We start from the raw sequence: 22,546 nt of genomic DNA, 5'->3' as shown, positions 1-22,546 counted from the left end.
GCTGTAAAAGGAGTCTGAAAGGAAAAGGTGTGGGAGTCCGCCTGTGTGAACCCTTCAAAGTGCAGCATCCTGGTATGCAATCTGATGTGTCTCTCTGCCTTTGCGGTTTAACCTTCATAGATGTTTCATAGATTATGATTAAATCTGTAGAGCTTGATGCGTTGTGAGCTTCAGTTTGAATTGGACATCTTACAAAAGTGTGAACGGGACTGAAAAGATGACAGGAAACAAGAGTCTTTCATCGTCCTTGCAATCCTGTGAGGATCTCTAACTTAACTTCACCTAATTCCCGGGTTCAAGGTGAACGGAAATAATCTGACGAGGTCAAACTCCAGCAACACATGTAGTATAAAGTGCAAGAATGTTGTGAGACCTTGATGAAGGCCACACGTTGCACAAGTGCTGCTGGTATTTTGACCCACTCAGGCTTTATTATAAGCAGCTGTATTTTTTCCCTTAAACTCTGTTTATCAAACTGCATGCTTGCAGAACTCACAGCGCAGGCATATTTCCCTGCAAAACAGCTACAAATGACAACATATTTCAATATGGCCAGAATGTTTTTTACAATTTTTATTGGACTTTATTGAATCTCCTAGGGCTTCACGGTGGTTCAGTGGTGAGCACTCTTGCTGCGGGAAGAAGGCCGTGGTTTAAATTCAGGTGGGACCTTTCTGTGTGGAGTTTGCATGTTCTCCCCATGCATGCGTGGGCTTCCTCTGGGCACCACAGCTTCCTCCCACAGTCCAAAAACAGGCTTCATAAGTTGATTGATTACTCTGAATTCTCCTTTGGTGTGACTACCTTTGCCCAACAGTAGCCTTGTTAGCCTCTGGTGACCCAGAAAGGTAGACAGCAGGTTGGATAGATGGATAAATCTGCATACTTGACACAGTTTCATGCATTTAATTTTTCAGACCTACATTTTCTGACCAAAAGCCTTATACCCCAACAATTAACCAACAATTTCACTTTTGTAACCTTTTAAGAGTATTAAACCATCATAAAAATAACTTATTGAAAGCTGTTTTAAAATTATATGGACCAAATTTAACAGAACCTAAACTAAAGCCATGGAACGTATCTTGTTTTTTTATTGAAGATGTCAAAGTTGAGGCTGTGGAGCTGTGGAGGAACAGTGGAGCTGGATTGGTGTGAATCTCTGCACAAAACAGTTGAACTGACTCTCTTGTAATTGCAAAAATAAAATAAAAACACCCCAAAAAACGTTTTCTAGCGAGTTATTTTATCTTTTTCTTGTTGTACATCAGGAAATTCTAGAATCTTTAAATTTTGAAAAGCCGTACATTGCTTCAGGCATCTCATTTTTAAGGTGTCAAAAATGTTTTCAAACAAAATCTGAACTAGTGATGGTATTTTGGTTGTCCACATGGGAATCTGTGTAAAGTGAAGCTGTTGAGCCTCTGCTCTCTGGAGCAGATCTCTTGCCTGTTGGCACAGAGCGCCACTTCTTGGACACTCAATTTTGTACCTAGTGGTACTGGTCTGTCTACAGTGGTTTCTATTTGTAGCAATGCTCTGTGCCACATAGAAAAATAAAAAAAACATTGTTCGCTTTTCACATGACTAAGCAACCTTCTTGTTATTGTTTATTATAATCATACTAACCCAATGGATGACATGGAGAATAACTTGCTTTTTGAAAGGCTTTACGTCTACCATATTACAAGAATGTACAAACTTCATCCAGAAAAAACCCAGAGGGTTGTTGTTGTGATATCATGGAGTGAACTGCTGCTCCACTCTCACACCCTGTAAATTGTTTGTGTTTATGTACAATTGGTGACAAAATTTCAAGAATATTACTGGCTTTTGGGTTTTACCATAATCAGAAGGACCCTTTTCTTTGACTTGATGCTACATCCTTGCTGTGTCTTTAATTGCCACTTTAAGACAAAAACTGAGTTTCTGGATTCCTCCTATACATCTTGAAAGGAAATCCAAACAACCACAGACTTTTTATGGTCAACTGCATTGTGAAAATGACCTGAACACAGGTTTCTTTGCAGATCTGCACTTGCGCTTCATGCAACTGACACAGCTTAGTAACAAGGTCTTCAAAAAACAATGCGAGGTTCTCATTTACTCAACAATAATGCAGCTGGTACACATTTTGCCCTGATGGTTGTAGAGCAGGGAGGCGGGCTTAGGAATAAAGCAGGAATGTGTAGTGGGTGCTGTGCAGCTGGTTGTTGAGCCCTGCTGGGTCGCAGGGAGCAAGGCCAGGCCAGCCACATGAGCCTCAGCTGATTCACACTCTCTTTGCCATTGACACACACACACTCACACACACACACACACATATCTGCCATAGGATCAGAGGACCAAAGCAGAATGTGCGAGAAAAAACTGCACTAAACCATAATGATTGCATTGTACAGAGCCAGTGGAAAAGGGTTATAATGGCTTGATGCTAATCAAAATAGACACGTTGTTAATAATTTTTAGCCTTATAGCTTATTTGCCCAAGCGGCGAGGTGCACTCTTCACTACAAAATTAGCAATAATCACGAGGGTCAGCAGAGTTCTCCCCATTCTCTCCAAAGCAACTGCTGGCCACATGTTAGCAGAGCTGGCGCTGAGCTAAAAACTAATAAGGCAGTTCCACTATCGGAGTCTGAGCTGAGCTTGTCCCAGCAAAGCCAAAACCTATTATTTCTTACTGTAACTGACTCAAGATCAATTAGCTTCATAATGGCCAGCTGTATTACGGTAATGACATGGCAAACACTCACACATCTCACTTATCAGTCTGTCCAGCCATGACACACCATAAAATGTTTACACATCCAAGGGCCAAAGAGCTCTTCTACTGAAGCTTTTTTATTTACCCAACAGAGAAGCATATCAGCTGATGAGTTGTGTTCAGCTGATGTTGGACATAAGGTTACATAACTACCAGGCTAGACGTAAATGTGTTTAGGGTTTCTGTCACTGTATGGGTGGAGCAATCGCTTTACGTTAGCTCAAATCTCAGGCTTGACAGTCAGTATGTCCCAACTTCATTTAGTAATCAAAATGCACATATTTCTTCTGGGCATGAGCATCCCAAAAGAGCAAATTTTTAATTATTTTATTCCTTTACAGACATAGCACATAAACACCACGTGTCTTAGACAGACCCAAAGAAAACCTGCAAGGCCAGCGCATTCAGGGCTGTAAACATGGACCTTACCTGAGATCACTGCAGGTCACCCTGGTCCTCCATCTTCCTGCTTTACTTTAAAAGTCAAAGAACTGAATGCTTGACATCTTTGTTGGTCAACTGTTAACACATTTACTTTTAAACTCTTTCAGCCAAAGTATCAGGTTTTCATCTTTGTAAAATCAATGTGGGGTCAGAGCAACCTGTGTTATAGACGACCTCCAATGTTTTCATCCACTGAGCATCATTCATCTGTTCTTTGACTCCCTCAAATGGCTGCAGGCGGTACTTTCACTCTTGTTGGCATAAAAAAGCAGCTTCTAATTTCTTCAATGGAAAGACAAAAATAATCAAATATTTTCCGATAACATTACGCTAAAGTGCAGCAGGGGGTACTCTGAAGTCACTTAGAAAAAGTTTTTTTTTTTTTAAAAAAAAGAAGTAATTCTCTTAAAGTGATTTAGTGAGAAGCTGAGCAAGGTTAGTGACTCAACAGAAGCAAATCGGGAGAAGAAAATGCAATTTTTGAAAGAACGAACAAATATGAAAAAGTACTGCTGATGAGCGAGTGGGAAATCAGATGATTTCAAGAGATGTTAACAAAAAAGAGCATTCTGGTCAGAATGTTGGCTTCTGTCTCAGAGCTTCTTCCTTACCATTTAAACTGGATAGGGATAAGTATGGAAATACTGCATGGATTTTGAACAAATACATTATACAATTTGGTGGTATGGTTATAGAGTAGAAAAGCTCAACACTACAGCAGGTTGACACAAAAGCAAATCATTGTAGCTGTGCGCTGGGTTAATAATGGTTGCCATGATACCAGCATCCTCCCCTCTCCTGTCTTTGTGTGGAGCCTCCTGAGATTTAGGGCGTTGTGTAAGCCCTGCTGGTTTGGCCCTCTGGCCTCTGTCTGCTCGTAGCACAGCACACGGTGTTCTGCAAATCCAGCTGGGAGCAAAACACCTCCTGGGCTTTTCCCATGATGATGAGAACTGCTCTCTCAGCCCGGTCAGCAGGCAGTGCATGAAAGCCCTGAGTTGCTCTCACCTCTACTCTACCCTTCCCTGAGGCCTCTTTAGTCACCCCACCACCACCACAATCGCCCCTTTCCCCTCTCTCCTTCGCCTGCTTTAAGCCCCCTCAAGTCATGATCTGGCCCGTAAATTAGTACCGGGAGAAAAATGAGTTCTGTTAGATGAACTGGGTTTCAGTGAGTATCAGCACACGACTCTGGGGAGACAAGAGAGAAGAAGCAGGCTGTAAATCCATTGAAGTCCACTGATAGCGCCTGTTTGCACAGTCACTGCCGCTTCCTTTGATCAAATGGCTGGGGGGGCAGGGGGTCGTGTGGCGCTGCCGAAGGTCAGCTATATATTACACTCCTAAAAGTGATTACTGAAATTCTTAAGTGAAACCATTCTGCTGCCAGGGTGTGCTCTAATCCCCTGCAGTGTTGTCTGGGCTGAGGACGGGGCTGGGGCCTCACAGAGGATCTGCACGCCCAGCACTCCTTTTCCCTTCCCCACTTGTGTTTTTTATCATCGGGGCAGGCCTGTAAAGAGCCCCCACATAGAAACATGGCCTATCCAGTTGCAATATCAACTGCTAGGCTGGGGACGTGAAGGACAGAGAGGAAAGGTAGTGTCAGGAAGCAGAAACGTGCACACACACTTCAAAGGTCGTGGAAGCGAAATAAGGGTTAGGCACCGGACACCACAGTAATGTGCCTTAAACATTTGAAGCAAGAATAAACACAGTCTAGACCCTATTTTGCTTGTTTCTCTGTGCTGCACCACGGAGACCCCCCAGCCTTCCTGTTGCTCTCTGACAGTGCTGTAGGTAGACCACAAACACATTTCCTCGTTAGTTTTCTTTTAAAGCTTTTATCAAATCATTTGTAAGGAAATGTTTTGCATCTGTGCCACTGATGTGTAAATGAATGGAAAATCTGACAAATATGTGCAGAATGAATGTCATAAAACGTCAGTTAAAACTCTATTAAGTTATTCACGACTGGTAGCTAATCCTTGCCACAATGCTGCGCTGCATCGAAACGCTTGCGGCAACTTATAAAAAAGAAGTGGTGCTTTGCAGCGTCACACAAACAAAGGGTGGAAAGTGTGTGAATGCATCTTCTCCGCTGCAGCAGAATTACGACAGGGCTCTGCCAGCCTGCATGGTTTAAAATGAGAATTGTGTGAAGTCATGCTCTGTGAAACTTATACACATTTGCTGATCATTACCTAAGATTTCTTTGTGTTAACTTTGGCAAACCTGCTCTTGGCTTGTGGTTTGCAAATGGAATGATGTATTTCCTTTTTATTTTTTTATTTGTCCTGGGCTACTGAGAAGGAAAAATGGAGCAGGGGGCAGGCGGCGTTAGCAGTATGACTGCGACTGGTGAGTCGGTGCCAGCAATAACAGCGAGAAGGCTGCTTGTCAGCCTCATTAGTGAGCAGAAAACTGTTCCCAGGAGACACAACAGAATTTAAATACATTTAAAACTCTGCACGCTGCAGGATGCCACAGGTCGGACTCACCCCGTTTTAGTTAACAAGGAGAACGCAGACAAGTGCTGCAAAGGCTGCTTCAAAAGAGTTGCAACCTTGTGATGCACGTATCATAAATTCTAGTGAAAGCATTCAAAGAGAAATTTATCGAGCATTGCTTTCACACGTGCTGCCAGTAAAAAAAAGCAACCATGAACCAGGCTGAGGGATTTGCAGAAGCTCATGGATAGTTTTTTTTTTTTTTTTTACTCTGAAGCAACCTTTCTGACCTTTTTTCTCTGCTTTTGGACCTTCTGTGCTCCCCCTATCCTAATAAGAGATATACGAGACACGAACACTTCTGGCAGTGTATAAATAATACAATGATAAATGTTAGGATTTAATTTATTAGTGTCATAAGATCAGGACTTGTGAAGCAGTATTTCAGAACTTGAATTAAGCTATCACCCTATGGAAACAGGTGCAGGAATATTCTAACAGGATGATGGGCAGAAATGCCAGTTTCTTTAGATTTGTTCATACTGTGAGCAAGCTTCTACCATCTGTTTCCACCCTACTTTGCTTCCCTTTCACATTTTTTTACTGTACCAAAGGTGATTATAATCTTTGGGTGTTGGCACTTCCATTGGAGTAAGCTGGACTGTGGAGCCTCTCTCACAGGATCACACTTTTCGCTCTTTAGCTTGTTGACAGAGATGCTATCTTGCTGCTGTGACCTGAGCTGGGGGTGGAGAACAAATCTGCACACACATCCCTGTTAGCATGGACATTAAGAGGTGTTTTCTTCCTGTAAATGTCATTAACTGCTCTTCAGACACAATTTGATATTGATTATTTCTTGAGTAGAGTTCAGCTGCCCTATCCTGGCCCTTGGACCTCTCTTTTTCTGCATGAAAACAAATTCATATAGGCTCCATTAGTTAAGAAAAATTAATGAAGTCTTGTAATAGATCATTGTTTGGACGAGTCAAGGACTTACAACAGCAATACTCTAATGCTTAGGCATTAAAATGCTGTAGATGCAGTTTACAAATGTTTGTATTTTTTCATGCCTCAGTCACATGCACCCTTACAGGGATTGACTCATATTGCCGGTTTTTGGGTTGTCCGGTCCCATGGAAGGTCCTAGAAGGGAGCGGCTAAATCAAAAGGAGTGTAGGTGTGTCTTCCAGTTCCCTTGAGGCTCGTATGGCCACTATAAGGGACTTCATGAGAATGGAACATACAACTGTCGAGCATGTGCTAAGTATCGTGAAGTATTCCCAATGATAATGGAAGTTACATGCACTACGAAGGACAGGTGATGCTGTCATTCGGTGCCCTTTAAGCAGCACTCCAGTTATTAGAAAGGTGCGCGCACTGCCTCCTTACTGACTGTGCGCAACTGCTGCATACATGTGGTGGGCAGGTTTTGTGAGTGCCTGTACGTAAGTGCTACACCTGATTGTCTAATTTCAAGCAGTCAAGCTGTACGCAAGGAGCACACAACAGGGAGCGCGCACTTATCACGTGAACAGTACTAACAGGCTCCCTGCGTAGGGTTCAGGGGGTTGAAAAAGAGGAGAAATCCGTATGACGTACCTGCGTCTCATCTCACCTAGGGACACCCTAAGACAAGATGGCACCAGTGTGCATGGCCTGCCGACTGTCACCGGTACTTTTGTTTGTGCATGCTTCTGACAGTCATGTCATTACAAACACCAACTCTTTACTGGTGTATGATTTCCAGATGCTCCTGGATCTGAGCTTTTTTCCTATAAAGCTGATGGAGTATAGGCACAAGGGTCAGATGACGCTGCCCCGTTGCTGTCAGAGGTACCCGTTTACCTTTGCCACACCTCAGTGACGCTTCAGCGAAGAAAATGCTGTTGTCGTTGTTATCGGGGAAAACGCGGGGGTAGGCTGGTGAACCTGAGGCAGATGCTGACGAACTGTCTGAGGCGCTCTGAGGTGGCCTCGCTTGATGAGTTTATCGACTCTTTTCTTCCCGGCGCTCATTGGAGCCTGTCAGTCCCTGGTTGTTACCTGTCGCCGGCTCGGAGCAGCTGTTCCAGCCTTGCGATCCTCGCCCCAGGAAGCGGGTGGTGAACCCGGAGAGCTTGTGGCCTCTCCTTCGGTCCCGCCGGACCATCAACACCCTGGCACCACCACCTCCCGTCAGATTTGGCCTGGTAAACACTAGGTCTATGGCGAACAAAACTTTCATCCTGAAGTTTACAAGTAAGTATTTACATGTCTCCCTGTGTCTCTGCTGGTCTCCCTCTCCAGTTTTGAACTTCAACATTTTGAACTGGGCTGCTCTCCACCTGTGCTATGTGCAGTGGTTTATCGTCCACCTAAATACAATATGGACTTTGTAAATTAATTCTCTGGGCTGCTGGCTGAAATCCTGCATAAATATGATCAAGTTCTTATTGTTGGAGATGTTAATATACATGTGTTTTGTCCAAACCATACAATGTCCAAGGACTTTTTAAGTGTTAATGACTCTTTTAAATTTATTCAGCATGTGTCGAAACCCACGCAGGAACGTGGACACACACTTGATCTGGTGCTAGCATATGGACTCTCGGTTTCTAACCTGGTGATAGATGACGCAGTGTTTTCAGATCATAAGCTTGTTTTATTTTACATCACTGCCCCGTAGCACCTTGAGCTCCGGCTCGGTGGGTCCGTATTATCATCCTTCTACTGCAGCTCTATTCTTTGCTTCTTTTAATCAAACTAACGCCATCCCACAGTCCACGTGTTCTGTTACGAATGAGCTCAGCTCCTGGTTTCACTCCACCTGCCTGACAGTACTGGATGCAGTGGCTCCACTTAAATTCAGACAACCTAAAGTTAGAGCTGAGCCGTGGTTGAACAAGATAACTCGTTCTGCTAGATGTGAGTGCAGAATAGCTTAACTCAAGTGGAAGAAGGAAAAGCTACAGGTGTCACTACAGATGTTGAAGGACAGCTGGCACCATTATCAGGCTATAGTAATAGAGGCTAAAAGGTCTAATGTTATCCTGTTAATCTGTCACAAGCCCTGTGTCCTGTATAACACCATAGCAGCTATAGCTGTTAATGCCCCCAAGTCTGTCTGTGTCCAACCCTCGCTGGAGACACGTGAAACCTTCCTTAAGTTCTTTGTGGACAAGGTAAATAGGGCCTTCATATCACCCCCTAAATTTGACCCCTCCGTTGTTGTGTCCTGCCCTGTAACTTTTCACCATTTTAGATGAGACTGTGAAACACCTGAAGCCCTCAGGTTCCCCCTCTGATGTAGTTTCACCCTGATTATTTAAAGAAGTTATCAGTACTCTGGGATCCTCAGTTCTTGCTGTTACAAACAGCTGCCTTTCCTCTGGTGTGTTCCCTAGAAACTGTAAACATGCTACAGTTCAGCCATTGATCAAGAAACTTAACTTGGATCCCTCTGTGCTGTCAAATTTTTGGCCCACTTCCAAACTCCCCTTCCTCTCGAAGATTCTGGAAAAAATGGTATATGTCCAATTGAAGGATTTTCTAGATGAAAATGGCAACCTTGAGGTTTTCCAGTCTGGCTTTAAATCTCTACATAGCACTGAGTCAGCTCTGCTCAGTGTGTTTAACAACATCCTTTTAGCTACAGATCCTGGGGACTATGTGGTTCTGGTGCTACTGGATCTTACAGTTGCCTTCGACACACTGGATCACAACATCTTGATCTCCCGATTGTAGCAACTAGTAAGCATACATGGCACTGCTCTGCAGTGGTTTAGGTCGTATTTGGAAGATATAACTTTCTGTGTAAATTTAACTAATGTTCGGTCTTCCTTTGCTCCTCTACTGTACGGGTCCCTCAGGGTTCAGTCCTTGGGCCTCTGCTGTTCTCCCTCTACTTACTCCCCCTGGGTTCCATTCTTCTAAAAGCACAACTGTACTTTTCATTGCTATGTGGATGATACCCAGATATATGTGCCACTGACCAAGAAGGATGCCTACTCTATCAGTCCTTTAATTGAGTGCTTGGAGGATTTAAAAACCTGGATGGCTCTTAATTTTCTCCACTTCAATGAGGAAAAGACAGAGGTGATTGTCTTCTGTCCCTGTGGCAACAGTGGGTCACTCCCTATAGCCCTGGGCTCTCTCACTCAATCTGATAACCCTTGTGCTATCTTACATGACCCCACCCTTACTTTGACGTGTTCTCCCAACCATGACAAAGGTGGATAAAGGTGGAAAGATTTCATGTAATCCATGGACACCAGTGAAGATCACAAATCATTGAAGTAAAAAGGTTCAGCGCACTGTCTAGTGGGTCTAGATGACCCAACTCCCAATGTTAAAGTGTCTAGGATAGCACAAGCGTTAAATCTACTGTCACAAACTTAGGAGTGAAGATGGACAATAGTTTTAATTTGGACGAGCAGATCAGTTCAGTGGTGAGATCCAGCTTCTTTCAGTTTAGGCAGCTGGATAAAGTCAAATTGTTTTTATCCGGAAAGCACTTTAAGACAGTAATCAACGCTTTTGTTACAACTCGGCTGTATTACTGTAACTTTCTTTATTTTGGCATCTCCCACTCGTCCTTGTCCCGTCTCCAGCTGGTGTCATGTTTTGAGTTCTGTTTCCTGTTTTATTTTGAAGGGTTCCTGTATTTGTGTTAATTCTAGTTTAACTTCCTGACCCCAATCTGTCATGATTGTTCTCACCTATGTCTTGTCTCTTCTGTGTGTATTTAAGTCCTGTCTTTGCCTTCCTCCTGTGCTGGTCCATAAACTGAGTTGTTGTCTGCGGTTGCGCGTGTCCAAGAAGAAGTGGGGGCAGAGCACACAGAGCAAGAGTGTGTGTGTGAGCGGGCGTTCAGGGTGTGTTGCTCAGTTTGCCGGAACAGTAATAAAAAATGTTTCCTCCAAAAGAACGGAGACTGGTTCGTTTATTATCCCGCTCTGGAGGCTCTGAGGGTCCGAATGGGGAAGTGAACCCCAAAGGAAGATCCGCCTTCGGCGGAGAGAATCTCCCCTGCGTTTTTTGATCACGGTCAAAAACATCATTGCAGTTCAGGTTCAACAGCTATCAGGTGACAGAGGTGACAGTGAGCATGTCAACAGTATCAGCATATCTAATGCAGACGTGAAGACAGAGCTGGAGGACCCCCACCCACCCCCCATCTCCTTACGCTCTCCTGTGTCGGAACACTTTGGCTTTGTTGTCAGCATCAATGAAGGGAAAAAACAATTGGATAAATCGAATCCTGTGTGTCTATATTGTTACACGAAGAAATACGTATGCCACAGGTAACACATCTAATCTGATAAGGGAACTAAAACGGCATCGCCCAACTGTAAAAATAAGGTCTACAAGAAAAAAAATGTTCAAGTTAAAATTTTTGTTTCTCAGGCCAAGTTTTTGGTTCCTGAAAGCTAATAGTTGTATTATTTTACATAGTACATCACCTACACAGGTCCCTTTTATTTATTGTTAAATAAAGCCAATAAATGTATTTTGCAATAAATTTTTTGTGCCGTTTTGTACCGAAAATGTACCGAACCGAGCCCTGTGAAATTCTGGACCGAACTGAATTGAAATTTTAGTGAACCGCTACACCCCTAATGCCTTACCCACCAGCCGATTGCTGGCCTGAGCCGCTTGTCCCAGACTCCGTGTACGACCTGGACCTACCTCGTCTGCCTCGCCAGGAAGTGCAGCCTCCCGGCCGTCCTCCGGATCCGCCTGATTTGCCTCGCAGGACAGTGCGGCCTTCTGGCCGTCCTCTGGACCCATCTCGCCAGACAGCACAGGCTTCTGGACAGACCGGTCTTTTGGATAGGTTCGCCCGTGTTCCCGGTCTCTGTCGACTTTGTTTACCCGTTGGGTTGTCCTCCGGGTCCCTCGCTCTCTCCCTTGGTTTACTTAATGGAACTTTGGAGCGGTTCCTTGAGGGAGGGTGTTTATGTCACGGTTTAGGTTTCTTTGCCTTTGTTTCTATTTTTGTTCTGTTATGTTTGGAGTTCTGTTTCCTGTTTTATTTTGAAGGGTTCCTGTATTTGAATTAATTCTAGTTTAACTTCCTGGACCCAATCTGTGCTGATTGTTCTCATCTGTGTCTTGTCTGTTCTGTCTGTATTTAAGTCCTGTTTTTGCCTTACTCCTGGGCTGGTCCATAAACTCTGATTCCCCGTTTGTATCTCGAGTTCTAGTTTGGTAGTTTGACTTTCCTGCTCAGCAGTGGTTTTTGGTTTTTAAGAATTAAAGACTTACTTGGAACCTCCTGCCTCATCATCTCTGCGTTCAATATACTGCACTACTTCTAACCTAATCCCTGTCTGCTTTTGGGTCCATCTTATTCAAAACCGGACAAGATTTTCCTTCTTCTCACTTCAACACTGTGTGGGCTTTTTTAGTGCTTAAATGACTTGTTGAGTCATCTGATTACTGTAAAGCTTCTCACGAGATCTCTGCACGTCCTGAGTGACGGAGAAAAGCTGAAAACAGCGTAAGAGAGCACATGAAAATCTGTGTCATAATATTGCATCACTGGTAACTCTATCTAGTGCTGGGTCATGGTCCACTGCAGTATACCTTTATGAAAAGGGTCTACAGAGACTTGTTGAAAACATGGGATTTACTGTATGTAGATCAGTGGAGTAGCATATGTGTGCTGGGCTGCAGAACATCACAGCACATCTGGGCTCCAAAGAGCTCTTTGGCAGCACGTTGTCACCTGTGCTGATTTTCCAGGACGTCTTTTGGCTAAGAAAACTCTCACAGTGTCTCGTGCGGGTGACAAGCATGGTCTATGCCCACTAATGTGCTGCCCGTGGAGAGCGCTATGCAGTTTTTTGGGATCAGGACCGCTTAGCCGATCATCAATCATAAACTGAGTGTGTGACTGTACAGAGCCAAGAGCAAGTGCATGAACGAAAGACAAACATTCCTAAACTAGTGCCGATTTCATCACATCTTGGATGCTGTTCAGAGACCTTGAACTGTTGTCAAAGCAGTTAGTAAAGCAGCACCTGGCTTGTTGTTGTTGGCTTTTGAACTGATGTCAGTGTGAGGCCAGCAGCTCCGACTCACCTGGACAGAAGAAAAAACAGAAATAAGTGTGCGACTTTTTTTTTTTCTGCTGAGACGATTCAAGAAAGTCCAGATGTGAAGCCGTTCGCTTTGATGATCCGTCCCTGTTATTGGAGCCTAGAACAGTTTCTTCATAGAACTCAATGTCTGTCATCAGTGACTCCTTTTTACTTGCTCAGTATTCACTAAACAAAGATCATATTCTGGATAAAAGAGTGTTCACATGCGTTGCAGACACAAACATATTCCTGTTTTACATATTACTGACATGTTAAAAAATGCATGATCAGTGGCCCAAACTGTCAAGTGTGGTACAATATTTTCTGTCAACCTTTTTTTTTCCGTCAGGAAACATGATCATTGTTGAGATCATTTATGGAGTCATAAAACTGTGAAACATAATGGGAGTCCTCTGATGGTCAATGTTATAATGAATAGGATGTTTAAATGCTAGATTATTCCTACATCAACTGCTTTATCCACAACATGAGCATCTTCTGAATCCATAAATTAAATTAGCATATTTTTACAAGTCAGTTTCTTTTTCAAGGCTGTGTTCTATTTTTTTTTAAGAAAAAAATAACACAAAGCTGTGCATTAAAATGCATTCAGTGACCTAACAGGAATTCCAAAGTGATGCTGTGGTTAGTGGTCTTGTCTCACAGGGTGATGGCCTTGGTTTGAATCCCGGCTGGTTTCTTTCTGAGTGGAGTTTGCATGTTCTCCTTGTGCATGTGTGTTTTCTCCGTGCATTCCAGATTCCTCCCACAATCCAAAAACATGCTTTGTTGGATAATTGGTGACTTCAAATTGTAGGTGTGTATGTTTGTGGAGAGACTGGCAACCTGTCCAGGATTTACCCCGCTATAGCCAGTTGGTGCAACTGGGTTTGGCAGCCTCACTACCCTGAAAGAGATACAGCGTGGTGAGAAGGGATAACACATCAATGTACGGGTGGGGTCATAGGATAGCACAAGGGTTAAACCCAACATTACTACCACTTGATGATGTCATCAATAGTCGTCAGTCATCTAGCTCATAGCTGGTAGCGCTTGGAAAATATGTAACAGTGTGGATTTTATCACTTTAAAAAGGCATGCTGAAACAAAGAGTAATTAATCACATTTAAATGTGAACTTCTATATTTCAGAGCACACCCATGTGAAGAAATGTGTTTCTCCTCCGTGTCACAAGTGCAACGAGGATCATCCAACAGGTGGAGGGATAGCCAGCCCTAAGTTAAAATGGCTCCCCCTTAAAAAACAAATTTGGACACCACTACAGCTTCTAATGCCCCCACAATTAGAGCAATAGGGAGGAGCAGTAAGGTTAGAGCATGAACTTGGATTTGGCCATTGTATTCACGAACAAACTGTAATATATCAGATACAAATGACCAAAAGTCACTGTTTAAACCACTTAAAGGGGTTTGTTTATTGCAGAAAAAAGCAGTTTCACTGTGGTATAAAGCAGAACTTAATCAGTGCTCTGATATGTTCCAAATCCTTACTTCAAAAGGCCAGAGTTGATTAGTATCAATTTTCAGAAGAAACTGAAAAATACTCAAAGGCATTTAATTATCTGAAACTAATGAATCAATGATACATTTACAAGTACCGGTAAGTTTACCAGCAGCATTTTTGAGATCTTCAGATTTTTTTCTCATCTATGACATATTAATTAGATTTAATATAGGATTATGAAATACAGGGAAAATGACAAAAAACAACTGACTAAATGATGTTATTGATGCTAGCTCAGAGAACTTAAGATAACAAAAGTGACTTAAATGTATTCCTGGTTCAACAATAGCTTTTGAGCCTGTGGCTCTTCTAACTACAATGGTTGGGAGGTTGATAGAGCTCATTTTATTATTAAATAAACTTATATACTCTTCACTCCTGTGATCCAAAATAACATATGGCTCAAGAGAACTGTGATTTTTTAGCCAAACTGGCTGCAGTACTAAATAGAAAACCAAGATAGTTTCATTTGCTCTAATTGTTTGTGTAGAAATGTTTTAACTTTCTAGATTCAAACTCTCCTTTAAGCTTTCATTATGGAATTGTAACATTTTTATCTGACTTGTTAGTTTAAGTTTCAAATGCATTGATGTTGTATTAATAGTAGAAGTATACTGTACTTTCTTCTTTGATTTAGTCACTCATTATGGAAGACATAGTGAGGGCAGAGAAAGCAGATATAATGCATAGAGGAGAGAAAGACAGAGATGTGTCTCACCAACATCCTTTTGTAAGTCAAAACTGCAATTTCCTCAAACTGGCAGCCCAGGACAGATGTTACTACTGTTGTCTCTTTGACTCTGTTTTCCATAGTAAAGGAGGCAGCCAGAATCAGAATCTGCTCACCAGACGACCAAAGCCTGTAGCAGGTCCAGAACCCAGTTCACTTACATGTCCACCCTCCACCCACAGTTGGAAGAGGCATTGGTGTGAAATGTCGAAGTGGTGCAGGTCTGGTGAATCTTGCTGCAGACTTTTTCTTTCACAGCTCTATTCCAGCATGGCACGAACCGCAATTATGAATTTCTCCTCACATCCCAAATCTCCAGTCCTTGATCGGTCAAAGTTTGACCTGGTTTAAATTTGAATGCGCATTCAATAGTCGCTCGTTTTGTACGTAGAGTCCAAAAACGGTCATAGAATTTTGTGTAGTGACGAGTGAACGCAAACTTTTTAAAAGCAGAAGCCTGAAACGTACATTTACATTGAATTTAATAGGAAATTGCAGCTTGAACATGTGTCGTCGAGGCCGGTGACAATATAGCTTTTAAGTGTTTGAGGACAATTCTCTCCTTTTTCTTCATAATCAGGTGAGAAGTTAAGACTAGAGGTCAGCAGTAGTTTCAGCCTCTGGGATGCAGGGATTTGAAAACTGAAACCATGCAGAACATCGTCCACAGGCCTGGAACTGTCTCCAAGCAGATTCAACTTTTGTAGGATCTTGTCAAGAAATGATCCTTGGAGAGCGTAGAGTTGATGTCGTCTGACCTTACTGGCTTAGTTTTCTAGAGGCTAACATTTGATTTATAATCTACATAAAAATCTAAGATTTTCAAACACTCAGACTAACAAAACTAAAATGCTCTTCACTGTATACAATATGCATTTTGCACATTCAGCTCAAGTCAATTTTATCCACCAAATTTCAAACTTCAGTACAATTAGTAATTTAGTGCAATGGGCAAGACGCTTGCCAACATTACACTAAATAATAATACTACTTAAACTCACAGAAAAAATTCCAGGACTGTAAGTCTTTATTCCAACAAATAACCTCAACATGAAGACTACAAACAGGTGTAAAGATTAACATGCATCTTGGAGCATTTGGATGCTTTGCAGGAAAACAACAAGACGACGCTGCAGCCCAAGACTTCAGCTCCAGCAGATGACTCTGCCAGATGTTCTTCCAGCAGCATCTCTCATCCACACTTACACCAGGAAATGCAGCAAATGAGCTCTAAAAAACAAGCAACAACTGCCACAACTGCTGAAAATGAACAATATTCAAATATAGTGTCAGAAAGTCCAAGCAGAGCTAACAAACACCTGCAAATGTGGATCACAACAGTTCTGGCAACGGTTCTGATGAAAGGTCCAAATTATGCAGCATGCTGAGCCAAGAAAGCTCTTATTCTTTGAAGCAGCTCCTTCTTGACGCTGTCTGGCACCAAAGCTGTAGGAGGACAGACGTGTGAAGAGTTAGTGAAATAAAACCCCCATCATACCTGACACTTTGCAGACAGACCTTCTTGGAATCTGGTAAAAGTTAAGCAACACATATCTGAGCCTCCTGAAAGATTCAAAAGGTTTGATTGGAAATTGGCTGCATGTTTAGAATGCATCATTCCCTCAGTTGGTTTCTTTATGTTTCAATCAGTCATAACTCAGGATCTCTGGAAAAGTCCAGGTGTAAGAAGAGGAGGGAAACTGAGAAACCACAAGACCTTAGAAGCCCTGTTATAAACCACTGACAAGAATGCAAGAAGGTGTTGTGACTCTTTGGAGGCTAAATGTTCCATGAATTCTCATTTGTGCAGTGTTAAGACCCTATTCAAGGAAAACTGGGTTTCTGTTGGTTTTAACATGTTTCTGATGATGAAGGACATATATAAAGAAAAGTAGGCTTAAAATTGCATTTCTGAGTATTTCTTTAGTCAAGTCGTTGTGAATCAGGAGCGAATGAAAAAATGACGGGTGAAAAAGAGCGTATTTGTGTCGTAAATAATACGCTGGGCAGGTCACAAGCTCCGTGCTCTCAGCAGCGGGGATGGGAATAGGGGCGGGGTTGCTCAGTGCTGACAGTCCCACCCACAACTCAAATTTATAATGAACGTCTGCTGCTCTGCAGAAACTATGTTCTGGAAAACAACACCGTTTTATAGATTTTGGATGAGAGTGGCATCATCCTAATTAAAAGACCAGTGGGAGCACTTTAAAAAAATGATCAAAAGATGATCAGAGAGTCTTTCATTTGTGCCACAAAACTCCCATTTGTCCTATGAGGAACCAAAACAGCCACTGTTACCCAAAACAAGGTTTTGTCACAAAAATCCTGCTTTTATCAGGATGAAGCAGCTGTCAATCATGTAGTACCAGCTTCTAGTGAATAACAGTCATAAAGGGCCATATATAAGGGGCCATGGCCACACCAGAATAATGCATCATAAAATTCAATAACCACACAATCTGATGCCCCCAAAGAGGCTCCTTTCCTTCCTTCTACATGCAGTTCATAAAATTCATGTTTTTGTTTAATTATGAAAAACATGTAAAAAAAAAAGAAGAGGATATAAACTCTTTAGTAAAATGAAAATAATCCCATGTTGCTAACCAAATGGAATTTTTTGTAACTCCTACCAGTAGGCGCAATAATGAGCCAAATCATTTGCACAATCTGCAGAAGACTAAGGATAACTCAAAAACATTTTCATTTTTGATGTTTGTTAAGTAGACAGAAATTCAAACACTTGTTGTCAAATCTGTCTACCACAAGAGGCCTTCAGCTTTTATCTGTTTGCTGAACTTTTGGACAGAAGGAGTTAAAAAAAAGATTTGATTAGATAAGAAAGTACCCTATTTAATGAAGTGATGAGGGCTGCCTTTCAATGGAAACACGTCTCCAGGATGTGCAAAAATTGTTCAACAGATTTGGACTTTTGTCCAGGGGATTAGTGCCTTTTTCTTAAGAAAACATTCAAATTTGGAATTTGTTACCTCTTCCTTTAGGCGTGATCTCAACAACCAGATCCTCCACGGTGACGTGCTCCAAACCCTTTTCTCTGATGACCTCTGCAAGCAAATGCACGCATGTGATCAGAATTTCAGATGCAAGCCAGAAAAAATTATTTGAGTAAGAAATTGTTTTATTTTTTTAAGAAGTTAATCAAAATGTTATTTGTTACCAAACAATTCCAGGTTTTGCTTTAATTGAAACTAAATTTCATTTCCTTCGTTTATTTCTTTGAACCCTGACAGCAGAGTTTTCCCAACATCTGGTTTAGACAAAGCTCCCCGTCTTCATTGTTGTGCAGATTACTAACAGCTACTTTCCTTCTGAAACATTTAGGTTCTTAAACAACTACTGTAAATTCCTGGTTTCATTTCTTTCACTAACGTACGGATGTGTCAGTGGGTCCTGGATAAATCTGGGATGAAATTCACTTGGATGTCAAACAACTTGCTTGTCTAAGTTTGTAAAAGTTGCCAGCCATTTACAAAGTTGTTGTTAAAACATCCGTCTACAAGATTGTGATCTCCTGAAAATCCATTCATGCAGTCCAGTCTCCTGGACTAACACAAGAATATTAAGAACTTGAAAAGGGTTTCTAATAGAAATGCCACAATTCTCAATCCAAAAACCAAACCATGTGTCATGTTTGACCCTTAAACCAAATTATGGGAAAGTGAAATGTTGCATACAAGAATGTTTATGTTGAAAGAGTCAAACTATTCTTGTGCTAAATTTGAGAAGGATTTATTATTTAGTGTTTTATTACATTACAGCAAGCTTATAAGACTACTTAAAGGCTTTTCTTCATTGTTGCTTATTGGCAAGTTTGAAAAAAATAATCTGAATTTTATTGTTTTTTGTTGTCGTTCTGTTGTAAAACAGACACTGAAAACAGCTCTCGTCATGTACAAAGTCAGATACAACTTACTTCCTATAAACCTACAGCAAATGTTCAAAGACAGAGACGGGAGTTACAATCTGAGAAAAAAACTGAATTTCAAAAAGATGTGCATTCGAACAACAAAAAAGAAAATGTGTCCATCTAATTGTGGTCTGGATCTATGGATTGGATTGGATGAAGGTTTAAAACAAAGCAAAAGTTTACATGCATTCAAAAAAACCTAAAAGAAGTCATTAATAGTACCGTACAAGGCCAGAAACGATTAAACGAAAAATGTCACTTTAGCACAGTTGCAATGCAGAATTGTAATGTGAATGTTTTGTAACTATCTGTAAATAGCAATACGCGTATTGCATACGTACATCATCAGGTTTTGTAGAAAGGGGTGGGAGCAGACAAGATTTCTCTTCAACCCACTCCTTTTCAAGCACACTGTATTATTTTATGTCTTTTAAACCACTGTGTGTTGACTTTTTCATTTGTTTTGTGTTTGAAATAAACTAAACAAACTAAAACTAAAAACTAAATATTTTTCAGAAACAAAACTGTGACCCAACAATAAAAGTTTGAACCAAATTCCAAATAATCGCCTCCCTAATTTCTAATCATTTCAGAAATTCCTACTTGAAATGTGTCTCATCTTCCAAATCAGGCACAACCATCTCACTTAGTATTTTATTTTTGTTTTATGTAATAATTTCTATAAAACTATGAATAAACTAAGTAAAAAAACGAATTTAAGAAACTAAAAGCCATTTTGTGTCATTAAGTTGTAAATCCTGATTCTCTGTTTTTTTAAATAAAAATATAAACAATCAAGAATGTTAATCGAACATAAAAAAATATGTATGACTGAAAGCTAATTCCGTGTATTTCAGGTTTTCCAGTCATTTGATGAGAACCACACATCTACAGAATGACCGTCGTGTCTTTGTTAGTTTGTTTGACCTTTGCAGTGAGCCTTCATCTGGTCCTTCCATCCACATTCAGTCAGCTTGGCTCTCAGTAACTCCTTCAGTCTGCACCACAACACAAAAGCGGAGTCAGTCTGAGGACACGAACGGACAGATCGAAGATCATGATCAGCAGCAGAGACTCGCCTCTCCCGTTCCCCCAGCTCCGTCAGCCTCTGGTTGATGGTCGCTTTCAATCTGGACTCTTTATTCATCCTGGTAGTAGATCTGAAGGTAAAAGAGCAACAGAGAAATTCAGCCGAAACTGCTCCAACGTGCGCTGCGCTGTGGAAATACTGCGCATGAGCACAGCAGGTGAGAACTTTAATGGACCGTTTTTTTCACTCACGTTTCCTCAGAAATGCCTCAGCGTTTCACTCCGTAACAGCGTCCGCCGCTAAACTGCATGCAAACACGGTGACCGTCAGTGACGTCAGGACATCAGAATAGATATGTAGATGTTACAGTTAGTTTAATGTGCCGTAGGAATCAGAGGACAGTAAAAAAGATCGGACACAATTCCCGTTCGTCACGTGAAAGATTCCGGTGGGAACACAAAACCCCAACAATGGTTCCTAGACATTTTTTTAGATGCAGTATCCATTACGGCCATACGGTGGCATTGTTTACTAAAGTAAAATGTGAGTAAACTGGGACGTGGTTTTGTGACGCATTTGGTTTGCTGCTTGCACTGGTGCTGCACGGTTTTGTCGCTCAGCTCAAAGCTTAAGTCAAACAAAATGTGCAGACAGTTGTGTTATAACAACTACTCACTATTCAGTGTTTTATATGCAAATTCTTATGTATTATTATAGCATCATTCTTAATTTTCTAACTGTTCTTGAGCTTCTTTGCTGAATCTGTGTTGGCAAAATAAAACCTCAAGACTATCAAGGCATTCTGGTGTGATTTGTGCAGCCTAGTTTAAGAAAGCTCCCATCTAGAGAAGAACACCCTCCATTCCTGAGACAGTTGAAACAGTTTGTTCAGTAGCAGTGAGCCAAAATACAGAAGTCTTACTGACAGTGACAGAAATTGTTTGATGGCTCCAATTGCCTCAAAGTGTCATAAAAATATCAAGTTAAGGGTTGTTGTCTAGGCATAATATTTTTTGTTTTTGTTTTTTTATTTTTACATCATTTTTCCCTGAACAGAAATTCCAAAGAATGTTTTTCATTGATAAATACCATCCTCCCACCATCCAAAAACATGCTTCATAGGTGAATAGGTTACTCTAAATTGTCCCTATAAGTGTGCTTGGTTGTGTGGTTTGTGGTCCTGTGACAGAATGGCGACCTGTCCAGGATGACCCCTGCCTTCACCCACAAGTGGCCGGGATAGGCTCCGGTGGCCCCGTAACCCCGAAAGGGACAAATAGTTTAGAAGATCAATGAATGAAAAATAGCATACCTTTTCAACTCTTGGACACTAGATTAATAAACTATAACTGTCCATATTGAGCTAAATGCACAATGGTTAAAGACCTGACTGAATAAATAAATAAATAAAATCCTACCTACATTCAGAATTATTAATAGAAAAAGGGAAAGTATCTCTAAAAAGTAAAGAAGTGGGATTGACAATGTTATATGCTCTGAGAATTTAATCAAATCAAGAAAAAAAAAGAACTGTTATGTGAGCAGGGTGTTTTTAATACATAAAGAACAAACAGAGTTTGTGAAATAATTCACCTGTTTCCAGTGGTTTAAGACAGTAAATTTGCCAACACATAATAAATCCTGGAATATAAAAGAGTCTTGCAAGACGAAATGTATCCATTTATTTCTTACTGACATGGGTCTTCGTTTGACTAAAATGAAACAGAATGAAGACTATAGCAGCCAAACCGAAAAAGGTTGTTTCAGAAGCGTTTCTTTACAGAAACCTTTAAACATTTTATTTAGAAATAAAATTAAAAACGTACAAATGTAATGTGTATTTTCAAGCAAAATATATACTGTAATTAAGCAAAGTCAAAGCCTTTGCAGATGCTGCACCACAGTTCAGACAGTAGGAACTGAATTAAACTTTCTCTCATGAAGAGAGCTTACAGCTAAAACGCACATCGGGCACATTCTCAGTGGCGGTGCCCCAAATACAAGGCATGTGTAATAATATTACCTGTGACTTCAAATATCTGATGTATTTTTGTAAATCTACTCTCCCAGCTTACATTTCCCATCAAGGATGGAATTGGGATTGGAAAATTGAAAAGATCATTTGAAAAGATAAAAAAAAACATGTTGTAAATGTGCTATGTTTTGGTGAAGCATTTTGGAAAAAATATAGAGGGAAAAAGGGAAAATGTAGGAAATATTTAGTTGACTTATTTTTGTGAATATTATTTATCTTAAGATATATATGTATATATATATATATATATATATATATATATATATATATATATATATATATATATATATATATATATATATATATATATATGTATATATATATATATATGTATATATATGTATGTATGTATGTATGTATATATATATATATATATATATATATATATATATATATATGTATATATATGTATATATATATATATGCTGTTTGCATGCATTTTTGCAGAAGCACATTTCAAACCTGTACGTGTCAGACGTTTGTATTTTTGCAGACCAGGGGACCGTGCTCGTGCGTTCATGTAGGGGTGTGTCTGCCAGGGAGCACCTCCTCCCTCTCGGACACAGAAATATAC

The 22,546-nt window shown here is 40.9% G+C and overlaps 1 protein-coding gene across 2 annotated transcripts; it reads right to left on the bottom strand.

Moving 5' to 3' along the window:
* Positions 1 to 15,991: 15,991 nt before the first annotated feature.
* Positions 15,992 to 20,387, bottom strand: eny2 (ENY2 transcription and export complex 2 subunit). 2 transcript variants are annotated; one of them, XR_013648272.1, is made up of 6 exons: positions 20,189 to 20,387; positions 19,987 to 20,067; positions 19,835 to 19,905; positions 17,970 to 18,044; positions 16,302 to 16,428; positions 15,992 to 16,212 (listed from the first exon to the last, which is right to left on the bottom strand). XR_013648272.1 is itself a non-coding variant. In XM_078933251.1 (5 exons), exons 2-5 carry the CDS (start codon positions 20,052 to 20,054, stop codon positions 16,355 to 16,357), a joined length of 288 nt encoding a protein of 95 aa, XP_078789377.1. In that variant the 5' UTR covers positions 20,055 to 20,067; positions 20,189 to 20,387; the 3' UTR covers positions 15,992 to 16,354. The 2 variants fall into 2 exon arrangements, 1 of the variants encoding a protein (XP_078789377.1); XM_078933251.1 differs by having other exon boundaries at positions 15,992 to 16,428.
* Positions 20,388 to 22,546: the final 2,159 nt, after the last annotated feature.

Source organism: Oryzias latipes, chromosome 16, assembly GCF_053564925.1.
Source record: "Oryzias latipes strain Hd-rR chromosome 16, Olatipes_Hd-rR_3.1".
NCBI classification, from domain to species: domain Eukaryota; kingdom Metazoa; phylum Chordata; class Actinopteri; order Beloniformes; family Adrianichthyidae; genus Oryzias; species Oryzias latipes.
Note: the sequence above shows the minus strand (reverse complement) of the source record. Positions and strands in the feature narration are given on the sequence as shown.